Source organism: Hypanus sabinus, chromosome 12, assembly GCF_030144855.1.
Source record: "Hypanus sabinus isolate sHypSab1 chromosome 12, sHypSab1.hap1, whole genome shotgun sequence".
NCBI classification, from domain to species: domain Eukaryota; kingdom Metazoa; phylum Chordata; class Chondrichthyes; order Myliobatiformes; family Dasyatidae; genus Hypanus; species Hypanus sabinus.
The window spans coordinates 81,838,446-81,866,277 of record NC_082717.1 but is presented as its reverse complement, the minus strand read 5'-3'; the positions used below and the strand labels follow the sequence as shown (position 1 = coordinate 81,866,277).

At 39.5% G+C, this 27,832-nt stretch overlaps 1 protein-coding gene across 5 annotated transcripts in view; it reads right to left on the bottom strand.

Moving 5' to 3' along the window:
* The window catches only part of ralgapa2 (Ral GTPase activating protein catalytic subunit alpha 2), a 482,467-nt gene that overhangs the window by 269,224 nt on the left and 185,411 nt on the right, over window positions 1–27,832 (bottom strand). For all 5 annotated transcript variants that reach the window (XM_059986278.1, XM_059986280.1, XM_059986279.1 and 2 more), the window contains exons 21-24: window positions 24,258–24,389; window positions 16,023–16,216; window positions 8,817–8,915; window positions 5,267–5,422 (exon numbers count right to left, since the gene is read on the bottom strand). In XM_059986278.1, coding sequence (XP_059842261.1) covers window positions 5,267–5,422; window positions 8,817–8,915; window positions 16,023–16,216; window positions 24,258–24,389 — 581 coding nt within the window. The remainder of the gene's footprint in view (window positions 1–5,266; window positions 5,423–8,816; window positions 8,916–16,022; window positions 16,217–24,257; window positions 24,390–27,832) is intronic.

The window sequence follows — 27,832 nt, the reverse complement described above, 5'->3', positions numbered from 1 at the left end:
CCTCTCCTTTTCCTTTACAAGATGGATGGCGTTCTGTTGAAAACCCTGACCTGGAGTTACACTCAGACTTCGGGTATTTGTGGTGGTGGACCTGCTCCTGGGGGCTCACAGCTAGCTACTTTTCGATATCCCAAAGATGTGGTCTAGAAGACGAGCACACCTTTGGGGTTAGAAGGTTTTCTGACCCTATGGACGGGCTGATTTTAAGCTGGTGCCGCAGACTGAAATGTCACGGCAAAGAAAGGAACCTCGGATTGGCTGTCGGATGCTGCGTGCTCTGTGAGTTCTCTCTCTTTCTCCCCCTCTCTAAAAAAGATAGTTGGAAAAAAAAGTTGGATCTTTAGCACCATAAATCAGCGAATTGTTTTGCCATGTCTCCCGTCTCGCTGCGAAAGCGAACACTTCTTTTTCCCTTTATTAGGAAGAGAGAGAACTTAAGGCATGTTGAATTGTAAGATGAATGATTAGTTTTTGGTTTACTGCAGATACTGGTCTTTATTGGGGGCCTTGCTATTGCTTGCTTGGTGGGTGGAGGGTGCGATTCATTTTGGCAGAAGTGAGTGGGGGTGGGGGAAGGACGTTGCTTTGTTGCTGCTGTGCGTGGGAGGGGGGTGTAGGGAGGGCTTTGGTGTTCTAACATTTTAACTGTCACTCATTTTTTGGGGCATTCTTCTGTTTTCATAGATATCTCTGAAGAAAAAGAATTTTGGGATGCATATTGTATACATTTCTCTGATATTAACTGGAACTACGGACCCCAGCAGCTCCTCCATGGAAGGTCAAGAGCACCGAATTTCCTTAAATGCACATCATAGATGATTTCACCTGGTCCCGCAACACCACCACTTTCGTCAAGAAAGCACAACAGCTCCTCTTCTTCCTGAAGAGATTTAGGCAAGCGAGAGTGCCTCCCCATTCTAACTTCTTCCGACCGGAGCACCATCAAGATTGTCCTGACCAGCTGTATTGCTGTCTGGTGTGGGAATTGCAAGGTATCTGACTTCAAGACCATGCAATGGATTGTGAGGAGTGTTGAGAGAATCATCGGGGTCTGTCTTCTCCACCTCCAGGACATACAGTGGAAGTGCTGCTTTCACAGAGCCCTCAGCATGTCATCTATCTATCCCACAACTCCTTTGAGCGACCATCAGACAGAAGGCACAGCAGTATAAGAACAACAGGCTGGGTTAGGCTGGGTGACCGCTCTCTCCCCCAGCTTGTGAGACTTCTGAACATCCTGCTCAAACCAGTACACATTATTTATGATAGTGCCAGTAGCAGTAATATTATCACATATTTAACTATATGTCATATTTGCATTTTATGTCAAATTGTACAAATACTGAATACTTTCATTTATCTGTTCATATTATTATGTTAATATTACTGTATGTGCTGTATGTAAGGAACTTTGTTTCATTTAGCTATATACGTGTGTATGGTTGAATGACGATAAATTTGAAATTGAACTTGACAGAGTGGAAAACCTGATTACCTTAAATTATTGGTTTCTAATTGTATTCACAAACATCTTGCACAGTACCTCTCTTGAAGGCTTTCTGAGAGTCCAAATGCACCAAAACCAGGCAGCATGGCAGCTTAGCTGTTAAAAGCAACATCATTACAGCTCCAGTGACCTGGGTTCAATTCTACTGCTGTCTATAAAGAGTCTCTATGTTCTTCCTGTGACTGTGTGGGTTTCATCCAAATGGTCTGGTTTCCTCCCACGTTCCAAAGACATACAGGTTAGTAGGTTAATTAGTTACATGGGTGTAATAGGGTGGCACGAGCTTGTTGGGTCGGAAGGGCCTGATCTATAAATAAGGAAATAAAATACTATCTCCATTGTTTTACCTTTAAATTTTTATATACAAACTCAGAGTAGATTTGTCAAAATTACTTTTTGACAAAATTATAAGTCATCTTTGATAAATTCATGCTTACTGTATCCAATCCTACTATGATTTTCTATATTCCTTGTTTCCTGATTTTCAGCTCATTCAAATCAAGAGCCCCTTTAAATATTCATATCTACATATATGGAATATTGTCAGGCTAAGGTGAATAAGGATGCATGGCAGATGGAATATAGTAAAGGTGAAAAGGCCTTAAAATAGATTATAGTATCTTCATGATCGCTAGTTTGTAGTTTCCATTTTTTCCTCTAATTTTCAAAAGCAGGTTATGAATGCAACATTGCAATCTATGGGAACGATTTGATAATATATGAAATTCAGGAAGATGGAAAATTTCCATTACCACCTCTCAAAAATCCTTAGGATGCTTATCTGGAGGTTTGTTAACTTTCAATCCCACAAATTACTCCAATTTCTTTTTTTTTTAAAACCCAATTCTAATTCTTTCAGATCCTTATTCATTCTTGACTTCTGATCTTCAGAATCTCTCCACTGTTTAGAAAATCTAACTCCATCTAATTTCTGATTAAGTGACAACTGTTAAAGGATACAAAGTAAAAGAATATTATTTTGCCAATGTATTTTTGTTTTAATCATTATTTATGAGCCAATGGCAGATATCATTTGTTAATTTGCTATTCACTGTAGCAGAGAAAGGTCAGTTAACCCAGTCACAGTAGATGAAATCTATTCAGGAACATCTTCTCACTAATTGAGACAAATTTAGGGCAGAATCAAGAACACTGATTTACTAACTATTATAAAGTGACACCGCTCATGACTTCCAATGCAAGGACCAGATGGTGACGGAGGCAAGTTAGTTCGGATCATAAAACATCTCTGATTGTGTTCAGGACCCAAACTGGACAATTACAATTCTCCTACCAGCACAACCGGTCAACAGACGATGCAATAGCCACTGCTCTACATACCTTCCTTACACATCTGGAGAAGAGGGATGCTTATGTGAAAATGCTGTTCTTGGACTAAGTTCAGCATTCAACACCATTGTTCCATCCATGCTCTATAGGAAGCTCAGAGACTTTGGCCTTGACCCTGCCTCATGCAGCTGGATCCTGGACTTCCTGTCAGGTCACCGGCAGGTGGTAAGAGTGGGCTTCCTCACCTCCATCCCTCTGACTCTCAACACAGGAGTCCCTCAGGGTTGTGTACTAAGTTCCCTCCTTTACTCCCTGTATACCCACGACTGTGTCATTACCCACAGCTATAATATGTTAATTAAATTTGCTGATGACACTACATTGATTGACCTAATCTCAAACAACAACGAGGTGGCCTACAGGGAAGAAGTCATCTCTCTGACACAGTGGTGTCAAGAAAAGAACCTCTCCCTCAATGTCGCAAAAACAAAAGAGCTGGTTGTGGATTACAGGAGGAATGGAGTTGGGCTAACCCCTATTGACATCAATGAATTTGGGTTTGTGAGGGTAAACAGCTTTATAAGTTCCTCAGCATCCACATCACCGAGGACCTCATGTGGTCTGTACACACAAGCTGTGCGGTGAAGAAGGCACAACAGTGCATCTTCCACCTCAAACGGTTGAGGAAATTTGGTGTGGGCCCCCAAATCTGAAGAACTTTCCACAGGAGCACAATTGAGAGCATTCTGACTGGCTGCATCACTGCCTGGTATGGGAACTGTACTTCCCTTAATCGGAGGATTCTGTAGAGAGTGGTGCAGACAACCCAGCACATCTGTAGTTGTGAACTTCCCATGATTCAGGACATTTACAAAGACAGGTATGTGAGAAGGGCCCAAAGGAACATTGGGGACCCGAGTCACTCCAATCACAATCTTTTCCAGCTGCTACCATCTGGGAAATGGTACCGCAGCATAAAAGCCAGGACCAACAGGCTCCGGGACAGCTTCTTCCACCAGGCCATCAGACAGATTAACTCTCGCTGACTTGAGTGTATTTCTATGTTACACTGACCAAACTATTTATTATGAATTATTATAAAATACTAAGATAGCACATTGTACATTCAGACAGAGACATATCATAAAGATTTTTACTCCTCATATATGTGAAGGCTGTAAGAATAAAGTCAATTAATTAATTCATTCATTCAGACATTGGCATATAGATGACTAAAAACAGTACTGTGTCTGGGTCCTAGATTGTGAGCTTATGTCTTTTACCTTTACTTAAATCAGTCAATATGACTGATTCTGACAAATGGCTCAGGTTATTCAACCAAAGGGAATTAATCAGAAATTCACTAAAAACAGCTGTGTGATTCAATTCAGGCACCTACTTCACTCTGGCAATTTGCTTTGTCAAATTGCTCAGGCATTGTATTGTGATTAAGACTACCTCTGCCATTAGGTAAGGCACAGTGTGGTATAGTAGCATAACAGTTAGTTTAACACTTTATAGTACCAGCTCTAAGATCAGGGTCTGATTCCCACCACTGTCTGTAAGGAGGTTGTATGTTCTCCCCATGACTGTGTGTGTTTCCTTTGGGTGCGCTGGTTTCTTCCCACATTCCAAAGACATCATCGTTAGGGTTAATGAGTTGTGGGCATGCCATGTTGGCACCAGAACCACAACGACGTTGAAGGTTTGCCCAGCACAATCCTCACTGACTTGATTTGACGCAAATCACACCTTTCACTATGTTTCATGTCAAATAAAAGCTAACCTAAAAAAAATCTAATCTAATTTAATCTACATGACATATTATATTACCTAAAACCAAGCCTTCAAATCTACCCTGTGAAGCAACCACAGAGACTTCGATGTAATTTACAGTAATAATGGATAAAGAAAGACATGAAACCAGTCCTAGTTTACCCATTTTATGTGAATCCACAACTGTATATGCTTCAGTTCTGAGGAAAATACCAGTTGCTTTTAGCCATATCTATTCTATTGGTTATCCTTTCGGTGCTGGGAAACAAATTGGTGAACAATACTATAGTTCTCTGCACTTTAAGTCAATCCAACTTATACTTAGTTCTCAAGGTTTTGCCATTCTGGTAAATGTAATTCACACTCTGTAAAATTACAAACAAAATTTTATTTCACATTGTCATATCCATAATTAAGATCAAACCTTCAATAAAAATTTTAAATGGAACTGACATCCTTCAGATGTTCTAAAATGTTATGGGTATTTTATTTGAACAAGCAGGCAGGCATTTTCCACTGAGGTTGGATGAGACTAAATACAATACAAAAGCGAGCAATTTGGCTCTTGGCAGGTTGTTTCTCGAAATAGGTACTTTGCAAAAACTCACCTTTTCAATTAATTACAAAGACCAAGTTTAGAACATTTTAGTTTGTCCTTAAATTAAAACTGAAGAAAAGAAATGGTTGAATTACCTGATCCTCATACACAACACCTCTGTGCATCACATGATAAAAGTGCACTAGGAAATCAGAGTTTGGCAAGATGTCTTGGCGTTTAGTCATAATGTCACAGATCAGCTTGTATGCATGTAGTTTTCCTTCCTTATATTCATTGGGCAAGGTTGTTGCCTAAAGGATGTTACAGAAATGCATTGAGAATTATTCAGATGAATGCAGACAGAATACGTAATCAAAATTTATAAAGTAAAAGCAATGCACTTCATCAACCTCAGATTTATGTCCAACTAATTTTACATCTTTAAAGTCTATCAGAACTGATGAAAGATCATAGAACTAAAATATTAACTGCTTCACTCTCCAGGTACCACTTGAATAAATCTGAAAAAGATATCCTGTTGTCATCACTACTGATGTAGCTGCCAATAATACCTTACATGAATAAAAATTTTCTTTCTACTTTTCCTTGTGCCTTCAATTCAAAGTGCTGAGAGTCACATTGTGTACGAAAGTTTCACACACAAAATGCAGGCGAAACTTAACAGGACAGGCAGCATCTATGAAAAAGAATACAGTTGACATTTCAGGCCAAAGCCCTTCACCAGGACTGAAGAAAATAAGACAAGGAGTCAGAAAAAGAAGGTGGGGGAAGGAAGAAGCAGCACAAAGTTATAAGTGAAACCAGGAAGGGTGGAGAAAAGGGTGAAGTAAAGAGCTGGGAAATTGATTAATGACTGCCGGGGAAGGGGGAATCTGAAAGAAGACAGAAGGGCATGGAAGAAAGAAAAGTAGGGGGAGATAAGGTGAGAGAGGGAAATGGGAATGGGGATTGGTGAGGGAGAGGGGGATGAGAGGGGAAGTTCGAGAAATCAATGCTCATGCCATGAGGTTGGAGGTTACCCGGATGGAATACAAGGTGTTGCTCCTCCAGTCTGAGTGTGGCCTCATAGCAGAAGAGGCCATCGACTGAAATAGATGGCCACTTTGAAATACGTCTTCAAAGAAATGGACTTCCCTTCCTCCACCATTGATGCTACTCTCAACTGTCTCTCTTGATTTTGCACATGTCTGCCCTCGCCGCATCCTTCCGCCAGCTCTCCAGGGATACGGTTCCTCCTGTCTTCACCGACCACCCCACCATCCTCCGTGTTCCACTTTCAGCACATAATTCTCTGTAACTTCCACAATCTACAATGAGATCCCACCACCAAGCACATCTTCCCCCCACCCCCACTTTCTGCAGGAATCGCTTCCTACATGACTCCCTTATCCATTCATCCCTTCCCACTGATCTCTCTCCTGGCACTTACCCTTACAAGTGTAACAAGTGGTACACCTACCCTTACACCTCCTCCCTCACTACCAATCAGGGCACCAAACAATCCTTCCAAGTGAGGTGACATTTCACATGTGAGTCTTTTGGGGTCATCCTGTACCTGGCCCCCTGTACTTTGGTAGGTCACTTCACCTAGCACCTACGCTCCCTCTGCCAGAAAAAAAAGAGGGATCTCCCAGTGGCCGCCCATTTTAATACCACTTCCCATTCCCATTTCCATTCCAACAGGCCAGTCCATAGCCTCCTCTACTGTCATGATGAGGCCACACTCAGGTAGGAGGAGCAACATTGTCTATTCTACCTGGTCAGCCTCCAACCTGATTGCATGAACATTGACTTTTTTGAACTTCTGGTAATGACAGAATCACCCTCTCCTTCACTATTCCCTCGCTCTGGTGCTCTTTCCCTTTTACTGCCTTCCTTGGCCTTCTGTCCTCTCCTATCAGATTCCACCTTCTCCAGACCTGTATCTCTTTCACCAATCAACTTCCGAGCTCTTTACTTCATCCCTCCCCTCTCCCAGTTATACTTACCACCTTGTGTTTCTTCCTCTTCTCCCCCCCACCTTCTTACTCTGACTTATCTTTTCTCTCCAGTCCTAATGAAGGGTTTTGGCCCGAAACATTGATTGTACTCTTTACCATCGATGCTGCCTGGCCTCCTGGGTTCCTCCAGCATTTTGTGTGTGTTGCTTAGATTTCCAGCATATGCAGCTATTCTCCTCACTTAAATATAAAAGATTATCTTTGATACTTACAGCTAATAAAGAGTAATCTATTTTCAGTTAGTTTCTTTTCTGATTCATGTATTCAATATAACATATAACCATCTAACAATTACAGCACGGAAACAGGCCATCTCGGCCCTTCTAGTCCATGCCGAACACTTACTCTCACCCAGTCCCATCGACCTGCACTCAGTCCATAACCCTCCATTCCTTTCCTGTCCATATACCTATCCAATTTTTTTTTTAAATGACAATATTGAACCTGCCTCTACCACTTCTACTGGAAGCTCGTTCCACACAGCTACCACTCTCTGAGTAAAGAAGTTCCCCCTCGTGTTACCCCTAAACTTCTACCCCTGAACTCTCAACTCATGTCCTCTTGTTTGAATCTCCCCTACTTTCAATGGAAAATGCCTATCCATGTCAACTCTATCTATCCCCCTCATTATTTTAAATACCTCTATCAAGTCCCCACTCAACCTTCTACATTCAAAAGAATAAAGATTTAACTTGTTCAACCTTTCTCTGTAACTTAAGTGCTGAAAACCAGGTAACATTCTAGTAAATATCCTCTGTACTCTCTCTAATTTGTTGACACCTTTCCTATAACTCAGTGACCAGAACTGTGCACAATACTCCAAATTCGGCCTCATGAATGCCTTGTACAATTTTAACATTACATCCCAACTCCTATACTCAAATGCTTTGATTTATAAAGGCCAGCATACCAAAAGCTTTCTTCACCACCCTATCCACAAGAAATTCCACCTTCAGGGAACTATGCACCATTATTCCTAGATCACTCTATTCTACTGCATTCTTCAATGCCCTACCATTTACCATGTATGTCCTATTTTGATTATTCCTACCAAAATCTCACACCTCACACTTATCAGCATTAAACTCCATCTGCCATTGTTCAGCCCACTCTTCTAACTGGCCTAAATCTCACTGCAAACTTTGAAAACCTACTTCATTATCCACAACGCCACCTATCTTAGTATCATCTGCATACTTACTAATCCAATTTACCACCCCATCATCCAGATCATTAAAGTATATGACAAACAACATTGGACCCAGTACAGATCCGTGAGGCACACCAACCTGACAAACAGTTATCCACCACTACTCTCTGGCATCTCCCATCCAGCCACTGTTGAATCCATTTTACTATTTCAATATTAATACCCAATGTTTGAACCTTCCTAACTAACCTTCCGTGTGGAACCTTGTCAAAGGCCTTACTGAAGTCCATATAGACAACATCCACTGCTTTACCCTCATCAACTTTCCTCATAACCTTTTCAAAAAAAATTCAATAAGATTTGTCAAACATGACCTTTCACGCACAAATCCATGTTGACTGTTCCTAATCAGACCCTGTCTATCCAGATAATTATATATACCATCTCTAAGAATACTTTACATTTATTTACCCACCACTGATGTCAAATTTCAAGATACAACTTTAAAAACAGAATAACAAGATGTAAGTTTACCTTAAATAACCATGACATAAACATGCGAAGAGGCGGAATTAGAACTGGAGATTGTGGTGAAGCCTGATTATCTAAACTGATACCAAGGTTGTCTCTAATCTGGAAAAAAAAATTAAAAGTTTTGTCTTTTAATCAATCCTGTTTAAATGATCAAATAATCTAACAACAATATATTCAATCTGTCACCTCTTGTCAATAAAAACATAATATTTGTACAATACTGTTGGAACTTAATGATTCCTGTAAGAACTTCAATGAAAAATTATTTAACAATTGAAGTTTTTATTATTTTGTGTTTAATTTTTTTTAATATCACTGACAATAATAAATGGAAACAAAGCTTGGTCCTAAATATGATAATTTAAAGATTTTTACATTAAAATAAATACAACTGCATTAGGCTATTAACTGCATTAGCCAAAATGTAAAATATTGCATAGCTACAGCAGTATTCTGAGAAAATATTGTATTTGCTCAGTCATTTACAAATGGCTTTAAGACTTTATATTGTGCCTTGTAGAAGTATTCGGCCCACTTGAGTATTACAACCAGACATTTTGATCAATTTAACTGAGAATTTTTCTTTGTGAATCCCATGCTCCTTTTCTCACAAGAGCCAAAAAAAAAGAGAAAATTCTAAAGAATGATAAACAAAATATTCAAAAACTAAAATGTCAGCAGTTGAAAAGTATTCATCCCCTTTGCACAGCACTTAGTTGAATCACATCTCACAGCTATTATAGCCAATAGTCTTCTTGGATAAGTCTCTATTAGTTTTGAACAATGTGATGGAGCAAGATTTGCCCATCCCTCCTTACAAAATTGCTCAAGCTGTGCCAGGTTAGTTGGCGAACGGTGGTGAACAGCAATCTTGAGGTTTTGCCAGAGATGCTCGATCAGATTAAGGTCAGGACTCTGACTGGGGAACTCAAGGACATCAATTTCTTCATTCGAATCCACTCAGTGGTTGCTCTGGCAGTGGGCTTTGGGTTGTTGTCCTCTCCAGTTGAAACATTCCAAGTTCAAAGAAAATTCATTATCAAAGTACATATGTAACCCTGAGATTTGTTTTCTTGTGGGCAAACTCAGTAAATCCAAGGACCCTAATAGAATGAAAAACCACAGGGTAGACAAACAACCAATGTGCAAAAGACAACAAATTGTGCAAATACAAAAGACAAAAAAATTATAATAAATAAATAAGCAATGACTATTGAGAACATGAGATGACGAGTCCTTAAAAGTGAGTCCATAGGCTGTGGGAAACATTTCAGTGATGGGGCAAGTGGTTGAATTACGTTATCCTGACTGGTTGAGAGATAATAACTATTTCTAAACCTGGTAGTGAGAGTCCTGAGGCTCCTGTATCTTCTTCCTGATGGCAGCAGTGAAAAGAGAGCATGACCTGGGTGGTAGGGAGTACCTGTGATGGTCGGACTGTATCTACTAATCTTTGCAGGATTTTCCATTCAAGGGCATTGGTGTTCCGTACCAGGCTGTGATGCAACCAGTTAAAATACACTCTACAACATACAGTACTTATCTATAGAAGTTTGTCAAAGTTTTAGACGTTACGCCAAATCTTCACAAACTTCTGAGGAAGTAGAGGCACTGCCATGTTTTCTTCATATTTTGTCCAGGACAGGTCCTCTGAACTGATAACACTGAGGAATTTGAAGTTGCTGAGCCTCTCCACCTCTGATGAGCACTGGTTCATGGACCTCTGGTTTCCTCATTCTGTCAGCTCCTTGGTCTTGTTGACATTGAGTGATAGGTTGTTGTTGCAGCATGCCCCAGCCCAATTTTCAAATTTCCTCCTATGTTCTGGTTCATCACCACCTTTGATTTGGCCAATGACAGTGATGTTAGCAAACTTAAATTTGGAACTTGAGCTGTGCTTAGTCACACAGTCATAAGTGTAAAATGAGTAGAGCAGGGGGCTAAGCCCATAACCTTATGGTGCAGCAGTGCTGATGGATATTATGGAAGAAATGTTGCTCCCAATCCAAACTGACTAAGGTCTGCAGGTGAGGAAATAAAGGATCCAATTGCACAACAAGGTAATGAGGCTGAGGGCTACAAGCTAACTGATTAGTTTTGAGGGGATGATTGTATTGAATGCTGAGCTTTGGATGATAAAGAGCAGTTTTGCTGTCCAGGGTGGAGTGAAGAGCCAATGAGAAGGCATCTGCTGTTGATCTTTTGCTCCGATAGGCAAAATGGAACAGATCTAAGTTGCTTCTCAGGCAGAAGTTCACCAACAACCTCTCAAAATACTTCATCTCTGAGGACGTAAGTGCTAGTGGACGATAGTCATTAAGAGGCAGGTCACCATGTTCTTCTTGGGCTCCGGTATAATCGAAGCCTGTTTGAAGCAGGTAGGTACATTAAACTGCCCAAGTAAGAGGTTGAAGATCTTAGTGAACACTCCAGCCAGTTGATCAGCACAAGTCTTTAGTACTTGGCCAGGTAAACATCTTGGCTGGATGCTTTTTGTGAGTTTTCCCTCCTGAAGGCTGCTCGCATGTCAGCCTCAGACTGAAATCATAGGATCATCGGAGGCGGTGGAAGTTTGTAATGGTTCCTCCATGTTTTGATAGTCACAGAAGGCATTGAGCTCATACGGAAGTGACGCCCTGCTGTTGCCTATGTTGCCTGATTTAACTTTATAAGAGGTGACAGTATTCACGCCTTGCCACAACTGTTAAGCATCTGTCATTGATTCAAGTTAAGTCTGGAATTGCCACTTTGCTTGAAAGAAGGCTTTCCAGATATCATACCTGGACCTCTGTAACTTTCTTCATCACCAGACTTGAATGCCTCTGATCTGGCTCTCAGCAGATTGCAGATCTCGGGGTTTATCCAGGGCTTTTGACTGGGGAAGACTCTGAATGCTTTTGTGGGAACACACTTGTCTACATTTGCTTTTATAAAGTCGGTTACACCATGGTGTAATTTAGATCCAAAGATGAGTCCTTGAATATGGCCCAGACCACTGACTCTCAGCAATCCCGTAGCCACTCCTCTGCCTCTTACGACCACCAATTTGTTGCCCTAATCTCTGCAGCTTTGCTCTTTAGCCTATGCTGTACACAGGTAGTAGGGTAGCCAAGTGATCCGATTTACCAAAGAGCGGTCTGGGCATGGAACGGTATGTGGACCTCTGGTGCTAAAGTTATAAGGTTATATGGCAGTGTTTTCTTTAACAAGTCTGGCTGAAGTCCCCAACTATGACTTGAAATGCATCGGGATGAACTGTTTCTTGTTTGAAGATGGCATCGTGATGTATTTCATGCTTGATACTGCTGGTAGAATGTAAACTGCAGTCAGGTTACGAAGTAGAAATTCTTAGGTAAATAGAATGGACAGCATTTGACCATTAAGCGCTCAACAAAACTGTCACATTGGAGCATCACCAAGAGTTGATTCTGAACGTCATATTTCCACCTTTAGACTTTTCTGAATCACCATTTCATTCCATATGGAAAATCGAGAAGCGTTCTGGCTTGACAACTATACCTGGCATGCTGTGAAACAACCAAGTCCCACTCAGATGTGGAATACACCAGTCCCTAGTTCGCTCCGATACAGCAGTCTTGTCCTAAAGTCTTCAGTTTTGTTCTCCAGCAACTGCACATTTGCTAACAAGATGTAGGGTAGAGGAGGCCTCGTCTCACTGTGTTTTTGCCTTGTTTGGAAACCCCTCCTCTGGCAATGGCGATGAACCTTCATCTGCTTAAAGGTGCCATACCTGTTGGATCACTGAGATCTTCAGATGATCATGAAATTTGTAGAGCATTAAGTTGATTTAAAAGTACATTGCTTTGAGGGAAATTACAAGCTGCAGATTGCAGTGAGAGGTATAATTCTAAAGAGGTATATTTAGAAGCATCGTCCGCAGCCTACATTGCCATTGTTCACTGGCGCCATCGTGAGGTAGAGGCTAGCAGATTTTTATCCAGGAGCTTTCTGTATTTAGCACCATTTATCGTCGCATCAATCCTGACTAGATTTCCAATCCCTGCTGCTAAAAAAAAAAGCATCCCCACAGCATGATGCTACCACCTCTATACTTTACAGTAGGGATAGTGTTAACTGGCTGATGTGCAGTGTCAGATTTACACTATAAGTACAGCTTAGTGTTGAGGCTAGAAGGTTCCACTTTAGTTTCATTGGACCACAAGACCTTCTTCCACATCTTTATGGTAGCTTCTGAGTGATGCTTTGCAAAGTCTTTATGGGCAAGGATATGCTTTTTTGTAAGCTAGAGCTTCTTCCTTGCCATTCTTCCATGAATACTGTTTCTACGCAAGGCCTTAGAGATTGTGGAACCACGGACCTCATCTCCAGAGTGACCATTGGCATCCTAGAAGCCTCTCTTACAAGGCCCGTTCTTCTCTGGCAACTAAGCTTAGAGGGCCAGCCTGACCTAGGCAGTGTGGCTGTGGTTTCATATTTTTTTTTCCACTTTTTCATGATGGACTATACTGAACTCTGAGGTATGTTCAGTGCCTTTGAGATGGTCTTGTACCTTTCCCTAGAATTGTGCTTCTCTACCTTCATTTTCCTGACTTGTCTTGAATGCTCTTTTGTCTTCATTTTGATTTGGTCAGTTGAAAATCTACCATATTTTACAGAGAGAGGGGGTATTCATTGAAAACAGGTGATCCTCCAATTTTCTACATCAACAAAGTGGACGATTTAATAAGGCATTATATGGTATTGCACCTGAGGAAAGTTAGTATAATGATTAAAAAGTGGATGAATACTTTTTCAGCCTCACAATTTTGGTTTTTAATTTTTAGAAAATAGTTGACATATTTTGAATTTTTTTTTGATTTGACATGATGCACAGTGTTTTATAGATCAACTTAAATAATCCGACTTCAATATATTTTAAAATGAGACAGTAAAACGTGAAAATATTTGTGGGGGCTGAATACTTTTTCAAGGCTGTACAGCAGTGACTTTTCTAATTGACTTTGGTAGTATTTTTTCTGAGGGAGACATTTGCCATAGTATGATCAGAAAACTAGAGACTGAACATAAAGAAATTAACATGGACATGAAACGCTGCTGGTCTCTCCACACAAACTGTCTGATTTTCTGAGAATTTCCAACATCTCCTGTGCTATTGAACTTTAGTAGATAAATCCATTTATTCCTAGCAACATTTAGCTAAAAGACATAAAGGCCCAAAAGATGTGCAGATTGGTCACTTTTCATGCCCAATGAAGCAGTGGAGGCTACCTCAGTAAATATATTTAAGACAAGGTTGGATAGATTTTTGCATAGTAGGGGAATTGAGGGTTATGGGAAAATGGGAGGTAGGTGGAGATGAGTCCATGGTCAGAGCAGCCATGATCTTATTGAATGGTGAAGCAGGCTCGACAGCCCAGATGGCCAACTCCTGCTCCTATTTCTTATGTTCTTTTTTAAAAAAGCATCGCATTATGAAATCAGGCAGGAAAAGAGCATGGCAATTCTCATAGTTGAATGATAAATCTTTAAACTGTACAAAATGAAAGAAGTTTCATGCAGAGAGAAACTTTTGAATAAGGATAAGGGTGAATGTGTAATTCATTTTAGATGTTAATGATTGAGGCAGAAAGTTTGTTAACATTCATAGCTGTATAGATGGTGACAGAAAAATTATTGAAGGGTATAGGACAAGGTGAGGAAATAAGATTATAATAATTTTCTTTTGTGGTGAGTAAATGCAAAAATGCAAAAGACTCCTTCTCTATGGTGACTTTTGTGTTTCTTTGCACTTAATTACATACACACCTATCAGATGTAATATTTTCCAGTCTCTGCTATAAATAAGGCAGACCAGAATGCATCTTTACCTCACTTTTCAATATAGTTTTTCTTTCAAATTTCTTTCTTTTCATTTGCATAAACAAAACAGTAAAAAAAAGAAAATTGCAGAGGTAATTTAACTGTAACCTCTAGGAAACATTAAAAAAACACGCAAACAGTCAGGATACCCATGTATTCTCCATCTTCAAGTCTCCAAGAGGCCTTTATTCCTTGAAGCAAACCATTATAAATGGTCTCAGGAACATAATTGACAGGCTCTGCAGAGTTCTCTCAGGACACTTGTGTCAAATATGTGAAAGCTGAATTTTATATGAAACAAAATTGTGTTGTGGCCTGTCTTTTGATGCTGAAGTGACAGTAAGAACATCAGAATTCTTAAACATTGCACATGAAACAACCAGCAACTTTGGCAGGGTTTTAAGTGCAAGATCCTAAGTTGCTGTTAGTGAAGATATTCCTGAATTCCAGGTGCACTTCAAAGAACCAAATGTTTGACTGTATAAAATGCAAGCCACTTTTTAATTGTGCTTAAACTATTTTTACAACTCTGTAAGGTCACAAAACACAAATTTTGCCTGTGTGGCTTTTTTAACTCCTTCATAAATATTTCAAAATATAGCACCTTAAAATAACCTAAGACATCTATACAAATTTCAGTTTCTATTTTAATCTAATGCTCCAATGATTATTATGCATTCCATAAAATATTTAAGATCCAACTTAAAAATTGCTTTCCAATATACTGAATACAAGAATTCCTTTTCCTATGTTGCTCCACCAGCCTGATGACATTATGGTTGTGACATACTGTCTGTCCTCAAGGATGGAGCATTTCAATGAGCCAAGTAGACAGGGGGAAATTAATGTTTAGGGAAAAATTTGACAATAGTACAGATAGTAGAGCTGTAGCTTTACTGCTCTCACAGAATAAGATGAGGTGGAGTTTTCACATTCTTCCAGCAAACTCATGGATATCCTCCAAGTCAATACAAAACAATACAACAATGGAACTGTCCTTTCAGCCCATGATGTCTGTGCCGAACATGATACCAATTTATTCTAATCCCATTTGGTTGCACGTGATCAATATCGCTCCATTCCTTTCTCGCTCACACCCCTGCCTAAAAGGCTCTCGTATCTGCCCCTAGGATTTTTTGAAATTTCTTCCCATTTAGAAGACAAGTCTATGCTTTTGTTCTTTCTACCAAAGTACATGGCCATACACTTCCTGACACTTAACCTGGGGCAAAGATTCTGAATATCCATCCTAATTTTCATAATATGCTATCTAGCAGATCCCAGAAATCACAATTATAAATATATACATGCAAATATGTACTTTGTACTTAAAAAATGATCTAAAAATTATATTCCATGAGGTACCTTAGCTAGTTTATGCCAGAGTTCATTTAAATATTCAAAAACCATGGCATGAATTTTAGGGTTGCTTATGCTATTGACATCGCCCAAAATGCCCAGGATTCTTCTCCACAGCACAGCAGCTGCATCAGCATGCCAACCAGTGAGGTTTCCTCCAGCGATGATACTGCATTCATCGGCAAGGTATTCACCACTCTCTGTTGATTGAAACATTGATAGATTAAAACGTAGATCATGGAACCTCATATTTTGGAGATCTTGTTGAATTGCACTAATTCTTAGTTGTTTCAGAGTTTGATAGCAACACACAAGGCTAAAAGAATTCAGAGGAATCAAAGACAAGTAATATACTTGCTTCATGTTGAATCACAGAAGTGAAATGTCTCTCTCTTTTAAATACCTTGCAAGGCCAAATTTTCGAAAAAACAACTTAAGAGGATAAGATATGATTTACATAGACATGAATGTAAAAATGTATAGCTTCTTTTACACAACCTTTTCCCTCCTAACCATATTCAAAAAGAGTGGTTCAATGAAATAGAATATTTTTTAAAAGCTCAGAGAAATCATGACTGATTGAAGCAGTACAGTTTACAATTCCAATTACAACAATTGCCAACTTCATTACCCGTGGACTAACCATGCCAACATACAGAGATATGCAAATTGGCGCAAAATACTGCAGATATTGAGAATCCAGAAAAATACAGAATGCTGGAAGCACTCAGCAGATCAGGCATCATTTGTGAGAGAAACAATTGACATTTTTGCTCAAGTACCTATTAACAAGACAAGGAAAGCTTGCAAATATATTGAAGTTGCAGAGTGGCGATGAGTTGGAATGAGCAGAGAGAATGGGTGTGATGTGGTGCCGGTCGAAGGTATCAAGTTAACAATTAGTTTGACGCGCACAAGTTGGAAGCAGAAAAAATTGATAAAGTTGTATGAAATTAATAACTTCAGTAATAAGTTGCAAAAATACCAGACAAAAGAGGTGGGTGCTGTGCCTCCAGTTTATGTTGGTCAACATTAGAGTAATGAAGGAGCCCAAAGTCAGCGAGTCAAGGTGAAATGGGACATAGATTTTAAGTGACACAAAGCTGGAAGCTCAGGGTTGCCCTTGCTGCCTCAACAGGGGTGTTCCCTCCACCCCCATCCTTTTAAAACATTTTCATCTTCTCATATTCCCAATTCTGATGAAGCCCCCCCCTCCCCACGACTTGAAATACCAATTATTTATTTTCCTATTATACATAGTCAATACTTGTTTGGTAACAGATTACTACTCATTTCTGCAATGCAAAATATATTACAAAAATTGGTATATCAGATACTGCATCACAACTGTTCAACAAAGATGTGAGAAGTCAGGGAACCTCATAGCCTTCCTGATGACTATATCTATGGGAAGTACATCCAGGTGTAGCTCCTGACGGATCCAATAAGACCATAAAACATAAGAGCAGAATTGGGCCATTGGGCCCATCAAGTCTGCTCCTATATTCCATCATAGCTGATTAATTATCCCTCTCAACCACATTCTTCTGATTTCTCACTGCAACCATTGACACCCTGACCAATCAAGAACCCATCAACCTCCACTTTAAACATACCCAGTGACTTGGCCTCCACAGCTTCCTGTGGCAACGAATTCCACAGATTGACTACCCTCTGGCTAAAGGAAATTCCTCCTCATCTCTGTTCTAAATTGACATCTGTCTATTCTAAAGCTGTGTCCTCTAGTCCTAGACTCACCCAATATAGGAAGCATCCATTCTATCTAAGCCTTTCAATATTCAATAGCTTTCAATGCGATGCCCCCCTATTTTTCTACCCCCAGTGAGTACAGGCCCAGAGCTATCAATCACTCCTCATACATTAACCCATCATTCCTGGAATTATTCTTGTAAACCTCCTCCGGACCTTCTCCAATATTAGCACATCTTTTCTTACATAAGGGGAATGCGTGGGTTCCCTCTGGGTTTTCCAGTTTTTTACCATAGTCCAAAGACATACCGGGTAGGTTAACTGATCACTGTAAATTGTCTCTTGATTAGATTAGGATTAATTGGGTTTGTTGGGGGTTGCCAGGGTGGCATGGCTCAAAGGGCCTACTCCATGTTGCATCGCTAAAGTAACATAAAGTAAAATAAAACTGTGTTCAATACTCCAAGTGTACCTAACCAATGGCTTTTTAAGCCCCAGCATCATATCCTTGCTTTCTTATGCAAGTCCTCGCGAAATGAATGCTTACATTGTATTCACCTGCATCATCCTCTCTTTAGAATACTTTTTCATCTTTGGGATGTTTCTATCCTGCATCTTCCAAATTGCTCCCAGAAACTCCAGCCATTGCTATTCTGCTGTCATCCTTGCTTGTGTCCCCTTCTAATCATCTTTAGCCAGCTCCTCTTTCATGCCTTTGTAATTGTCTTTACTCTACTGTAATACTGATACACCTTCTCTCTCTCAAACTGCAGGGTGAATTCTATCATATCATGATCGCTGCTTCCTAAGGGCTATTTTATCTTAAACTTTCTAATCAAATCTGGTTCATAACACAACACCCAGTCCAGAATTGCATTTCCCCTATTGAGCTCAACCACAAACTGCTCTAAAAAGCAATCTCATGGACATTCTACAAATTCCCTTTCCTGGGATCCAGCATCAAACTGGTTTTCCCAATCTGACAGCATATTGAAATCTCCCATGACTATTGTAACATTGCCCCTTTAACATGCCTTTTCTATCTCCCATTGTTATTTGTATGCTACATCCTGATTACTATTTGGAGGCTTGGTTCCAAGGTTGCCAAGCCAAGGAGTGGTACTGGGGACAAGCTCCCACTACCTAAAAGTTCTCCTCATGGCATGCGCCTCAAATAACCTCTGACAACCAAGTACAACTCCTGGCCTTCTCATGTGGCTTGGCCTCTAAGCCTGGTGGAACTGTTTCTACTGACAGGAGAAGGGGCGAAAACCAGGTCTTGGCTTCTGGTTGATGGAGCTCATCAGCCTGGGAAGGCAGTCCATCAAAGAGAGGGAAAACTCTGATTTCATACTTCCGCTGCATTGCGGCCATACCCACTCATGGAAAGGCTTCGGGAATAAACCCTGAGGACAAATCTGGAGCTGGAGTCCCGAAGGCAGTCCGACGTTGTCTTCAACCTCACTCTGGCAACTCCTGCGATGTCACTGGCGATGTCATCGGTGGCGGGGAGAGGGGAGACTAGCTGCTTGGGCAACTGCTGGTCTTCCATACAACCTTACCCAGGCCTGTGCCCTGGAGAGGCTGAAACAAGATTTTCCAGGCACAGATCCATGGTCTCGCAAGACTAATGGATGTCATCCATTTGGAGGCTTGGATAACTCCCATCAGTGTCTTTTTACTTTTGCAGTTTCTTCACTCTACCCTCTACCCAGACTCTACATCTTCCAATCTTATATAATCTCTTTCCAAGGATTTGATTTCATTTTTTTACCAACAGGGCCACACCACCCCTACTGCCTGTCCTTTCAATACAAAGTATATCTTTGGATGTTACGTTCCCAGCTATGACCTTCTTTCAGCCATGACTCAGTGATGCCCACAACATCAGACCTGCCAATCTCTAACTGTTGTGTTCCATCTACTGCATGCATTGAAATACAACACCTTCAGTTCTGTATTCATAACCATTTTCAATTTTGCCTCCACGTTGCACTTCAACTCATTCTACAGACTGTAATTTTACCCTGTTATCTCTACTTGTATACCAACTGCCCCATCATCAGCCCTATCACTCTGGTTCTCTTTCCCCTGATCTTGGCCTTCATTTAAACCCTTCCCAATAACTCTAGCAAATCTGCTCAGATGGTTATTGGTCCCCTTCAGGTTCAGGTGCAACCCATCCTTTTTGTACAGGTCATACCTTCCCCAGAAGAGATCCTAATGATCCAGAAATCTGAAACACCATCTTTTGTACCACTTCCTCAGCTACTCAACCTGCCCGCAAGAATATTGCTCCCCCTCCACATCAAGGAGCTGGAGCTGAGTTTGGATGCACTCAGAACCAGCCAAGAGCTGAGAATCTTATAGATGAGACTTTTAAAGGGGTAGTCACATCTAAGGTACAGCCCTCAGAAAGGTAGGTGACCATCAGAAAAAGTAAAGGCAGTTAGTGCAGGGTTTCCCTATGGTCAATCCCTTCACTGACAGGGAAACTCAGGACACTGCTACAGAATAAGCATAGGGCGAGTGTATACTTGGAAGTTAGGAGGTGAACGCAGAGTGTGGATTGGCTTTAAGGACAAGGATGTTGTAGCCATAACAGTAACGTAACTGAGAGATGGACAGAACTGGCAGCTTAATATTCAAGGATGCAGATACTACAGGCATGACAGTGGTGCAGGTAAATGAGGAGGTGATGTAGCGTTATCTGATATGAGAGGACATACTCAGAGATGACATTCTTTGGATATTGTCGAGTGAAGCCATACGGATAGAACTTAGAAACAAGAAGGAGAGGGTGCTCTAGTGAGGCTGTGTTATAGACTCCCCCACATCCCAACATAGTGCTATCACAGGTAGGCAGGGTGGTGATAAAAAGAGGTGTTAACATGCTGGCTTTCATCAACCAGGGCACTGAGTGCAGGTGTTGGAACATTATGTTGCTGTGCTTTAAGTCGTTACTGAGATCCCCTTGGAATATTGTATACAGACTTAGTGCTCTGTTATAGAAAGGATGTGGTTAAACTGGAATGAGTGCAGAAAAGGTTTACCGGGGGATGCCATCACTAGATAGCACTGAGTTATAGAGTGAGATTGGCCAGGCTAGTTCTTTGTTCCTTAGAATATACGAGAAGGTGGGGTGACCTTGTAGAAATGTTTTAAATTATGACAGATACAGTAACTGTCTCTTCCCCAAAGCAGGGTGACTAAAATTCAAGGGCACAGATTTAGGGTGAGGGGAGAAAGATTTAAAAAGGACCTGAGGAGTAAACTTCATGCAGAGGGTGATGAATATATGGAATGAGTAGTCAGAATAAGTAGTTGAGACAAATACAATAGCGTCATTTAATCAGCACTTGGCTTGGGGGATAAGGACTGAATGCAGAAAATTGGACTAGCTGGGTGGGCACCATGGTTGGCATGGACTCATTGGGCAAAAGGGTCTGTATCCATGCTGCATTGCTCTGTGACTCTTATTAGGCTTGACACACATTTGATAAACAAAGTTTCATTTATTCTCATGAGTATCTATTTCAAAAACAGCAGCTTTGGAAAAGTCTTGTTTTCTATTCTAATCTGGTGCCATCTTGCACCACCAGATTTGTTTTTCCAATGTTATTTTTCAGTGAGAAAAAAAAAGTTGATTCTCTATATTTTTCTTTCTCAATCTCAAAGCTATGAATGCACTGATTTCTAAGCATATGTGAGAACTACATATCCAATTTTAATTGCACAACTTTTGTCTTAAATATTTAGCTGCAAATCAAGTGGCAGTATCCTCAAAGGGCATGTGAACTTTCTCTACTACAGCTGTCATATGACCAGCAGGGTCATGTTATTGGAGATCAGGGAATTAAGTACTAACTTATGCTTGCATAAACCACAAATAATATTGATATTGAATTTTGATATTGAAATTCATATTAAAACTGTAACACTGATAATACAATGGTTAAAACAACAATTACACAGTTCTGAAGACCTTCATCATCATCTCAATCTATCAGCAGCTGTATATCAGTTGAATCTCCAATACTTCCAATTTCTAAGTCACACAAACCCCAAACTTAGCAAAATATGATGCTATCACTTTATACCAAATGGAGCATCACTTGATATTTCTTCATCCTTTTCTTTCAACAACAACTTCCCATCTTGCTCATTGATTTCAAAATGTTTTGCTTTCCTTTCTGCAGATTCACTGTTACAGTTGTGATTTTACCACACTTTCCATTTTAGCTCTACTAGAATTCTCTTCCTATTTTTTTCCAGTTAGTACATCCTTCTGGACATTCAGAATCTTCCTCCAATTCCCCTTATCCCCACCCTTTATCAGCTATGCCTTTGGTCACATGACTAATTTCTCTTTGCAACCTTTTTTGGTATCTGAAATATTTAGTAATATTAAACATGTATGTTGCTACATGCATGGACAGGGAATAAAATTCACTACGTGCTGCTTTGAAAACATTCTTTCTGGTCAGATGATAGTATTAAGTGGTCAGATGGCAATACCACTTTGCTTCTGATGGAAACAGCAAATTATTACAGAACTTAACAGTTTGGAACAAAAATATAATTCTCTTAATTACTACCTACAATAAATGGTTTAAGGAACTCTTCTCTGAATTGTTGTGAACAAAGTAATAACAAGCCACATTGGTTATAAAATTTCATTTGGATCCAGGATTTCAGAGAAATGTTACTGAAATGTTCATACTCCCCTCCAATCTCCATATAGGAGGGGTGACCTCAGCTGTACTTTTCTGTGTGTACTTGTCTGCCACAGAACTTAATTTCTCTCAGTTAACACCATGGCTTTATTCACATGCAAGTCCTAATTAAGTTCTTCACATTGCTATTTCAGTACAACAACATCTCTGGTAATCTTGCTAGATCAAATAGTCTTCACTAATTGTCCTCTGCTTAGAACACTGTAGTCACTATCGCAGTAGATCTGGCCTGTGTAGGCCAAATTTAAAAGTTTGGGTTGTTATGAATGTACCACAGCTCTGAGGGGCCAAAAGGGCGGGAGCAGCCACCTCCTTCCGGAGAATCGCAAGATCGCTATTAATTCGGGTCTCGAACCCAGGAAGTGAGAGACAATGCAATGGTTTTGGCCATTGTTCTTAGAGGCACCTGTGTGACGTGCACGTCCCTGCTACTTGACAGCTACCATGGATATGAACACCCTCGGGCAATGTGGGGGTGGGGATTGCATCACCCTACTTTGATGGACATCTACAACTCTGCAAGTCAAAATAAAAGGGGACTGCAGGAGGCAGTACCCCAGCGACACACCAGAAGGACACCCTCGCTCAGTGCTCCCGTAATAGCTGGAAGCCATTCAACGCCACGTGCGCTCCTAACTCCTTTGCCTGGGGAGCGGGTGGCTGATAATACCGAGAAGGACTTCGAACTAACAACGGGGAAACAACGCTCCCCTGATTTAACGGAGTGGCTTCATAAAGATCTGGGCAAGTTTTTTCCATTTTTCACCGATCCCTCTAAAACACGTGAAACCCAGCGATTCCCCGAAAGGCTAAAGTCTGCAGACTTCTGAGTGACTTTTATATTTCCAACGGACAATCTATTAACCCCTAGACAACAGTAGAGCTCACTTCTTAATGATGATTATTACTATACCCGCGCTTTAGATTGAGTATTGACGACGTGCATTATCTGAATGTTTGTATTAACCTTACTTTTGTGCCCTTTTATAAATAAAAACGTTTGAAAATAGTGACATCAGACTTCAACGGACCTCTCTATCTTTGCTGGTAAGTTATCCAGTTACGGGATACGTAACAGTGTGTAGGGGCCAGAGACAAGGTATTCAGCTTGCTGCTCTGCGAGGTTAACTCATCTCTGAACTGAACTGAGGCTGTGACCTGCAAATTAGAAAAACAGAGGGCTATGGGTAACCCTAGTAATTTCTAAGGTAGGGACATGTTCAGCACAACTTTGTGGGCCAAAGGGCCTGTATTGTGCTGTAGGTTTTCTACGTTTCTATGCTTCTAACGGGTTCCTGAAGCGGCTAATGCAAAGAACTGGCTTTGTGACTGTGGGTTCACTTTAGTGTTATTTGTTTACTTTTTATTGTTTGCACAATTTGCTCTTTTTCCCCCCACACTGTGTGTTTGACAATCTTTTTAATGGGTTCTATTGGGTTTCATTGTTTTTGTGACTGCCTGTAAGACAAATTTCAAGGTTGGGCATACTTTAATAATAAATGCACTTTGAACTTTTTTTGAACTTTGGTTTGCTGATTTTCTATTTTATTGAAGGCTGACTTATCCTTAATTCAAATGCTTTAACATCAACATTTCACACATTTGCTTGCACTGTTGATTACAATGTGATGGCCCATTATCTTCTCAAATTTTCATTGCCGCAAGGGAATAATAAAATTGTTCACACAAAACATTTGAACAATTTTGTTTGCAAAAGCAGTCAACTTAATGAGCCAACTAAATTTCCTGCAAATGAGATTTTATAAAAAAACCTACGGAACAACAAATAAAGTACCTAAATCATCAGGAATTTGCAGCTTCTCATCCAAGAGTGTGGGTGAATCCTTAGGTTCAGGTTGTATAGAGTAAACTGAAGAAATGCTAGGAAGTTGTGGCTCTGCACAAGTTGAAAATGTAGTGCCTGATCCTAAGAAAGAATGGAAAAGTATACATCATGAGACTGACGGAATTAATGCACTAAATCTATATTACAAAATGTAAAAGGCAATCTTATGTAAAGCACAATCATCAAAAAACTTAACGCTCTTTAATCATTTCTAAAATAACTTCATACATCAATTGGGATTCACATAAATTTCAGAAACATAGAACCATACAACTGAAGACAAGTCAGTGGTACTCTCTCCACAGATGCTGCCTGACCCATTCAATTTCTCCAGTGTTTTGTTTGTTGCTGTCATTTACTTTTGTTGCAAAATACAAATTTTTCAAAAATAAAATTAAAAACTCATTTTTAAAAGTGCAAGGCTCAGGATCATTCCAAAATGGATTGTGCACAAAACAAGATTCTGATCAATGGTTGTATACACCCAGTGTCAACTTTATTCGATACAGCTGAATGCAAATGAAAATCAGCCAATCATCTGGCAGCAACTCAATGTATAAAAGCATACAGATATGGTTAAGAGTTTTAGTTGTTACTCAGAGCAAACATCAGATTGGGCAAGAAGTGTGATCTAAGTGACTTTGACTATAAGACCATAAAATGTAGATGCAGAATTAGGCCATTTCAACATGGCTGATCCATTATTCCTCTTAGCCCCAAACTCCTGCCTTCTCCCCGAATCCCTTTATGCCTTGACCAACCAAAAAATCCATCAACCTCTGTCTTAAATATTCATAAAGACTTGCATCTGTAACTGCTTGTGGCAACAAATTCCATGATTCACCATGCTCTGGCCAAAGAAATGCCTCCTTTTCTCAATTCTAAAAGGATGCCCCTCTGTTTTGAGGCTGTGTCCTCTGGTGGTAGAGTCTCTCACCATAGGAATCATCCCTTCCACATCCACTTTAGCAAGACCTTTCACAATTCAATAGGTTTCAATTAGGTCACCTCTTATTCCTCTGAATTCTTGTGAATGATGGGTGACCGAGGAATGATTGTTGGTGGCAGACAGTGTGGCTTCATTATCTCTGGATGTGCAGATCCCCTGGGGTTTTCATGCATTACAATCTCCAGAGTTTACAGAGAATGGTGAGAAAAACAAAAAATATCCAGAGAGTGGTAGATCTGAGTGCGAGAATGCCTTGTTAAAGAGAGAGGTTATAGGAGAATTGCCTAATAGAAGGGTGACAGTAACTCAAATAACCACATGTTACAACAGTGATGTGCAGAATAGCATCTCTGAATGGACAACACATTGAATTTTGAAGCGGATGGGCTACAGCAGAAGACCACGAACATACACTCAGTGGCCACTTTATTAGGTACAGTAGAGGAGGTACCCAATTAGGTGGCCATGGACTGTATACCAAACTTTGTCCAAGTTGACCTAAAAATCCCAAGACTAATCCATGAATTTAGGAAGATGAGCAAGGTCACAAATATCAACAGCCATATAAAACAAATTATGGAAAGCAAGCCAGGAAATACTTTAAATCTGAAATATCTCAAAGATCTCACAACAGAACTTGACTTAGTCTAGGAACAAAAATTATACATTATAAATTTCTCTCATAAAATCCTTAACTTTTGCCAGAAGGATTTTAATATTTAATGCTCACAAAAATAATTTCTATTTCTATAATTAATCCAAAATTTAGAATTAAACATTTATAATAAAATGTAACATATAGTCACTGTCGGGGAATTGTCCTCATGCTAAAAAATGTAATACATTTCATACTTTCAGGCTTGAATGGAGACAAGTGAGACACAACCTTGGAAAAAACACTTCAGATAAAACAAAGTTCCAAAAGAGACCTCCAAAACCCAGCATCAAACTAAACATGTAGACACAGATTCAAAATACATTAAAGATACATTTAACACTTCTGTCAGGAAATCTCTATTCATAGTGATCAAAACATTGAATAGCCCTCTCAGTCAGGTAAACTTCAAAAGCGATAACATGTCACAATGGGATGAAATGGAATAAAAAGAGAAATGATTTCTGAGTGCATGAGTTAAAAGGCTTTCCTCATATCTGTATCATATGATCCACTGCACCCATACTAACAAATGGTTATTTTACAATGATTTCCAATACACTTATTAACCTGAAGATCACCCTAAGCAATCAACACACTCAATAATTATTGTTAAAGAAATACAAAGCAAAATGTTGTGTATTATATGCAAATAAAACACTCCATTATACATCAAGTGTCGAGGACACTGATTCTGGATGAAAACCAATGTCATCATTTCTATTCCATGTCTTAACAACAAGAGTGAAATTAATCACAACTATCATAATATATAGAATTACTGGAAAAGTTGTTATACCCAACTTTTAGCACAGCATTTCTAAATCTTAATTGCCAAACCATTCCATTCTTATTGAATTTCTATTTCTCATTCAATTTTGGGGAGCATTCATAACAATATATAATGTTTATAATGTGTCGTTTTCAAACTCTTAAGTTAATTTTTTAAAGAGATATTCTTAGGAAAAGGGTGAAAGAAAAATTCAATGATACAACTAAGGGTGCTTCTGGAATTACATGTTAAATGAAACATTTTACGCAATCATTTAAAAAATTTTATAAATAGCCAGTCAACATCTAAATCTGATTCAATATGTCTGCCCTTGACAGATGTTACAAAAGTCTGTATGGAAAGAAAATGCTAGAATCTGCACTTATTTACAGATTCTAACAGCTTTTCCACAATGGATATTAGACTAACATGTCTACATTTTTTTTACATTCTCACATATCTTAAGAAACAGATTTGAATTTCAAAGAGAAAGTTTTTAAAAGATCTTTGACAGATAATGGGCATTTCTAACAAACTTTTACTGTATATTTGGTCTGGATTGAAAGCATCATTGTTGAATATTTCAGTCTTTGATGAAATTGATTTTCTGATACTATTTTCCTGCATACATTAACTTTAGATAGCATTAAGTATACTACTAATTATCTGGATATGTTAAGCTTGAAGTTAAAAGACCCATATTATTCTTAACACCCATTTTTCAATATACTTGCAAACTTTGTGTTAATCTTGACATACCTTCCAAGAAATCTGAGTTCCTTGTTGATGCAGGTTACAGATAGTTGTGATTTAATGATCAGCTTTGCCAACATTCAAATTAATTGGATATATAACTCAAAATAAATGGTATAAAGGGACAAAGGTGAATAAAGTTTAGTCAAGTGTTGTTATTTTCTAGAATATTGAAGGAAACAGTTGTTTTACTATATTTTACGAAAGATTATGCCACAAATTGGTCACAGTTTATATGTTAAGTTAATATCACTGAGGGAAACTAATTATGCTCTCATTACACATAGTTTCTCTAATAGTTACTGAAATGGCATTTCAATTTGACAAAGATTTTGATAGTCTGTATATTACATGGTCACTCTAACACAACAGCACTGTAATTAGCTAAAAGAATT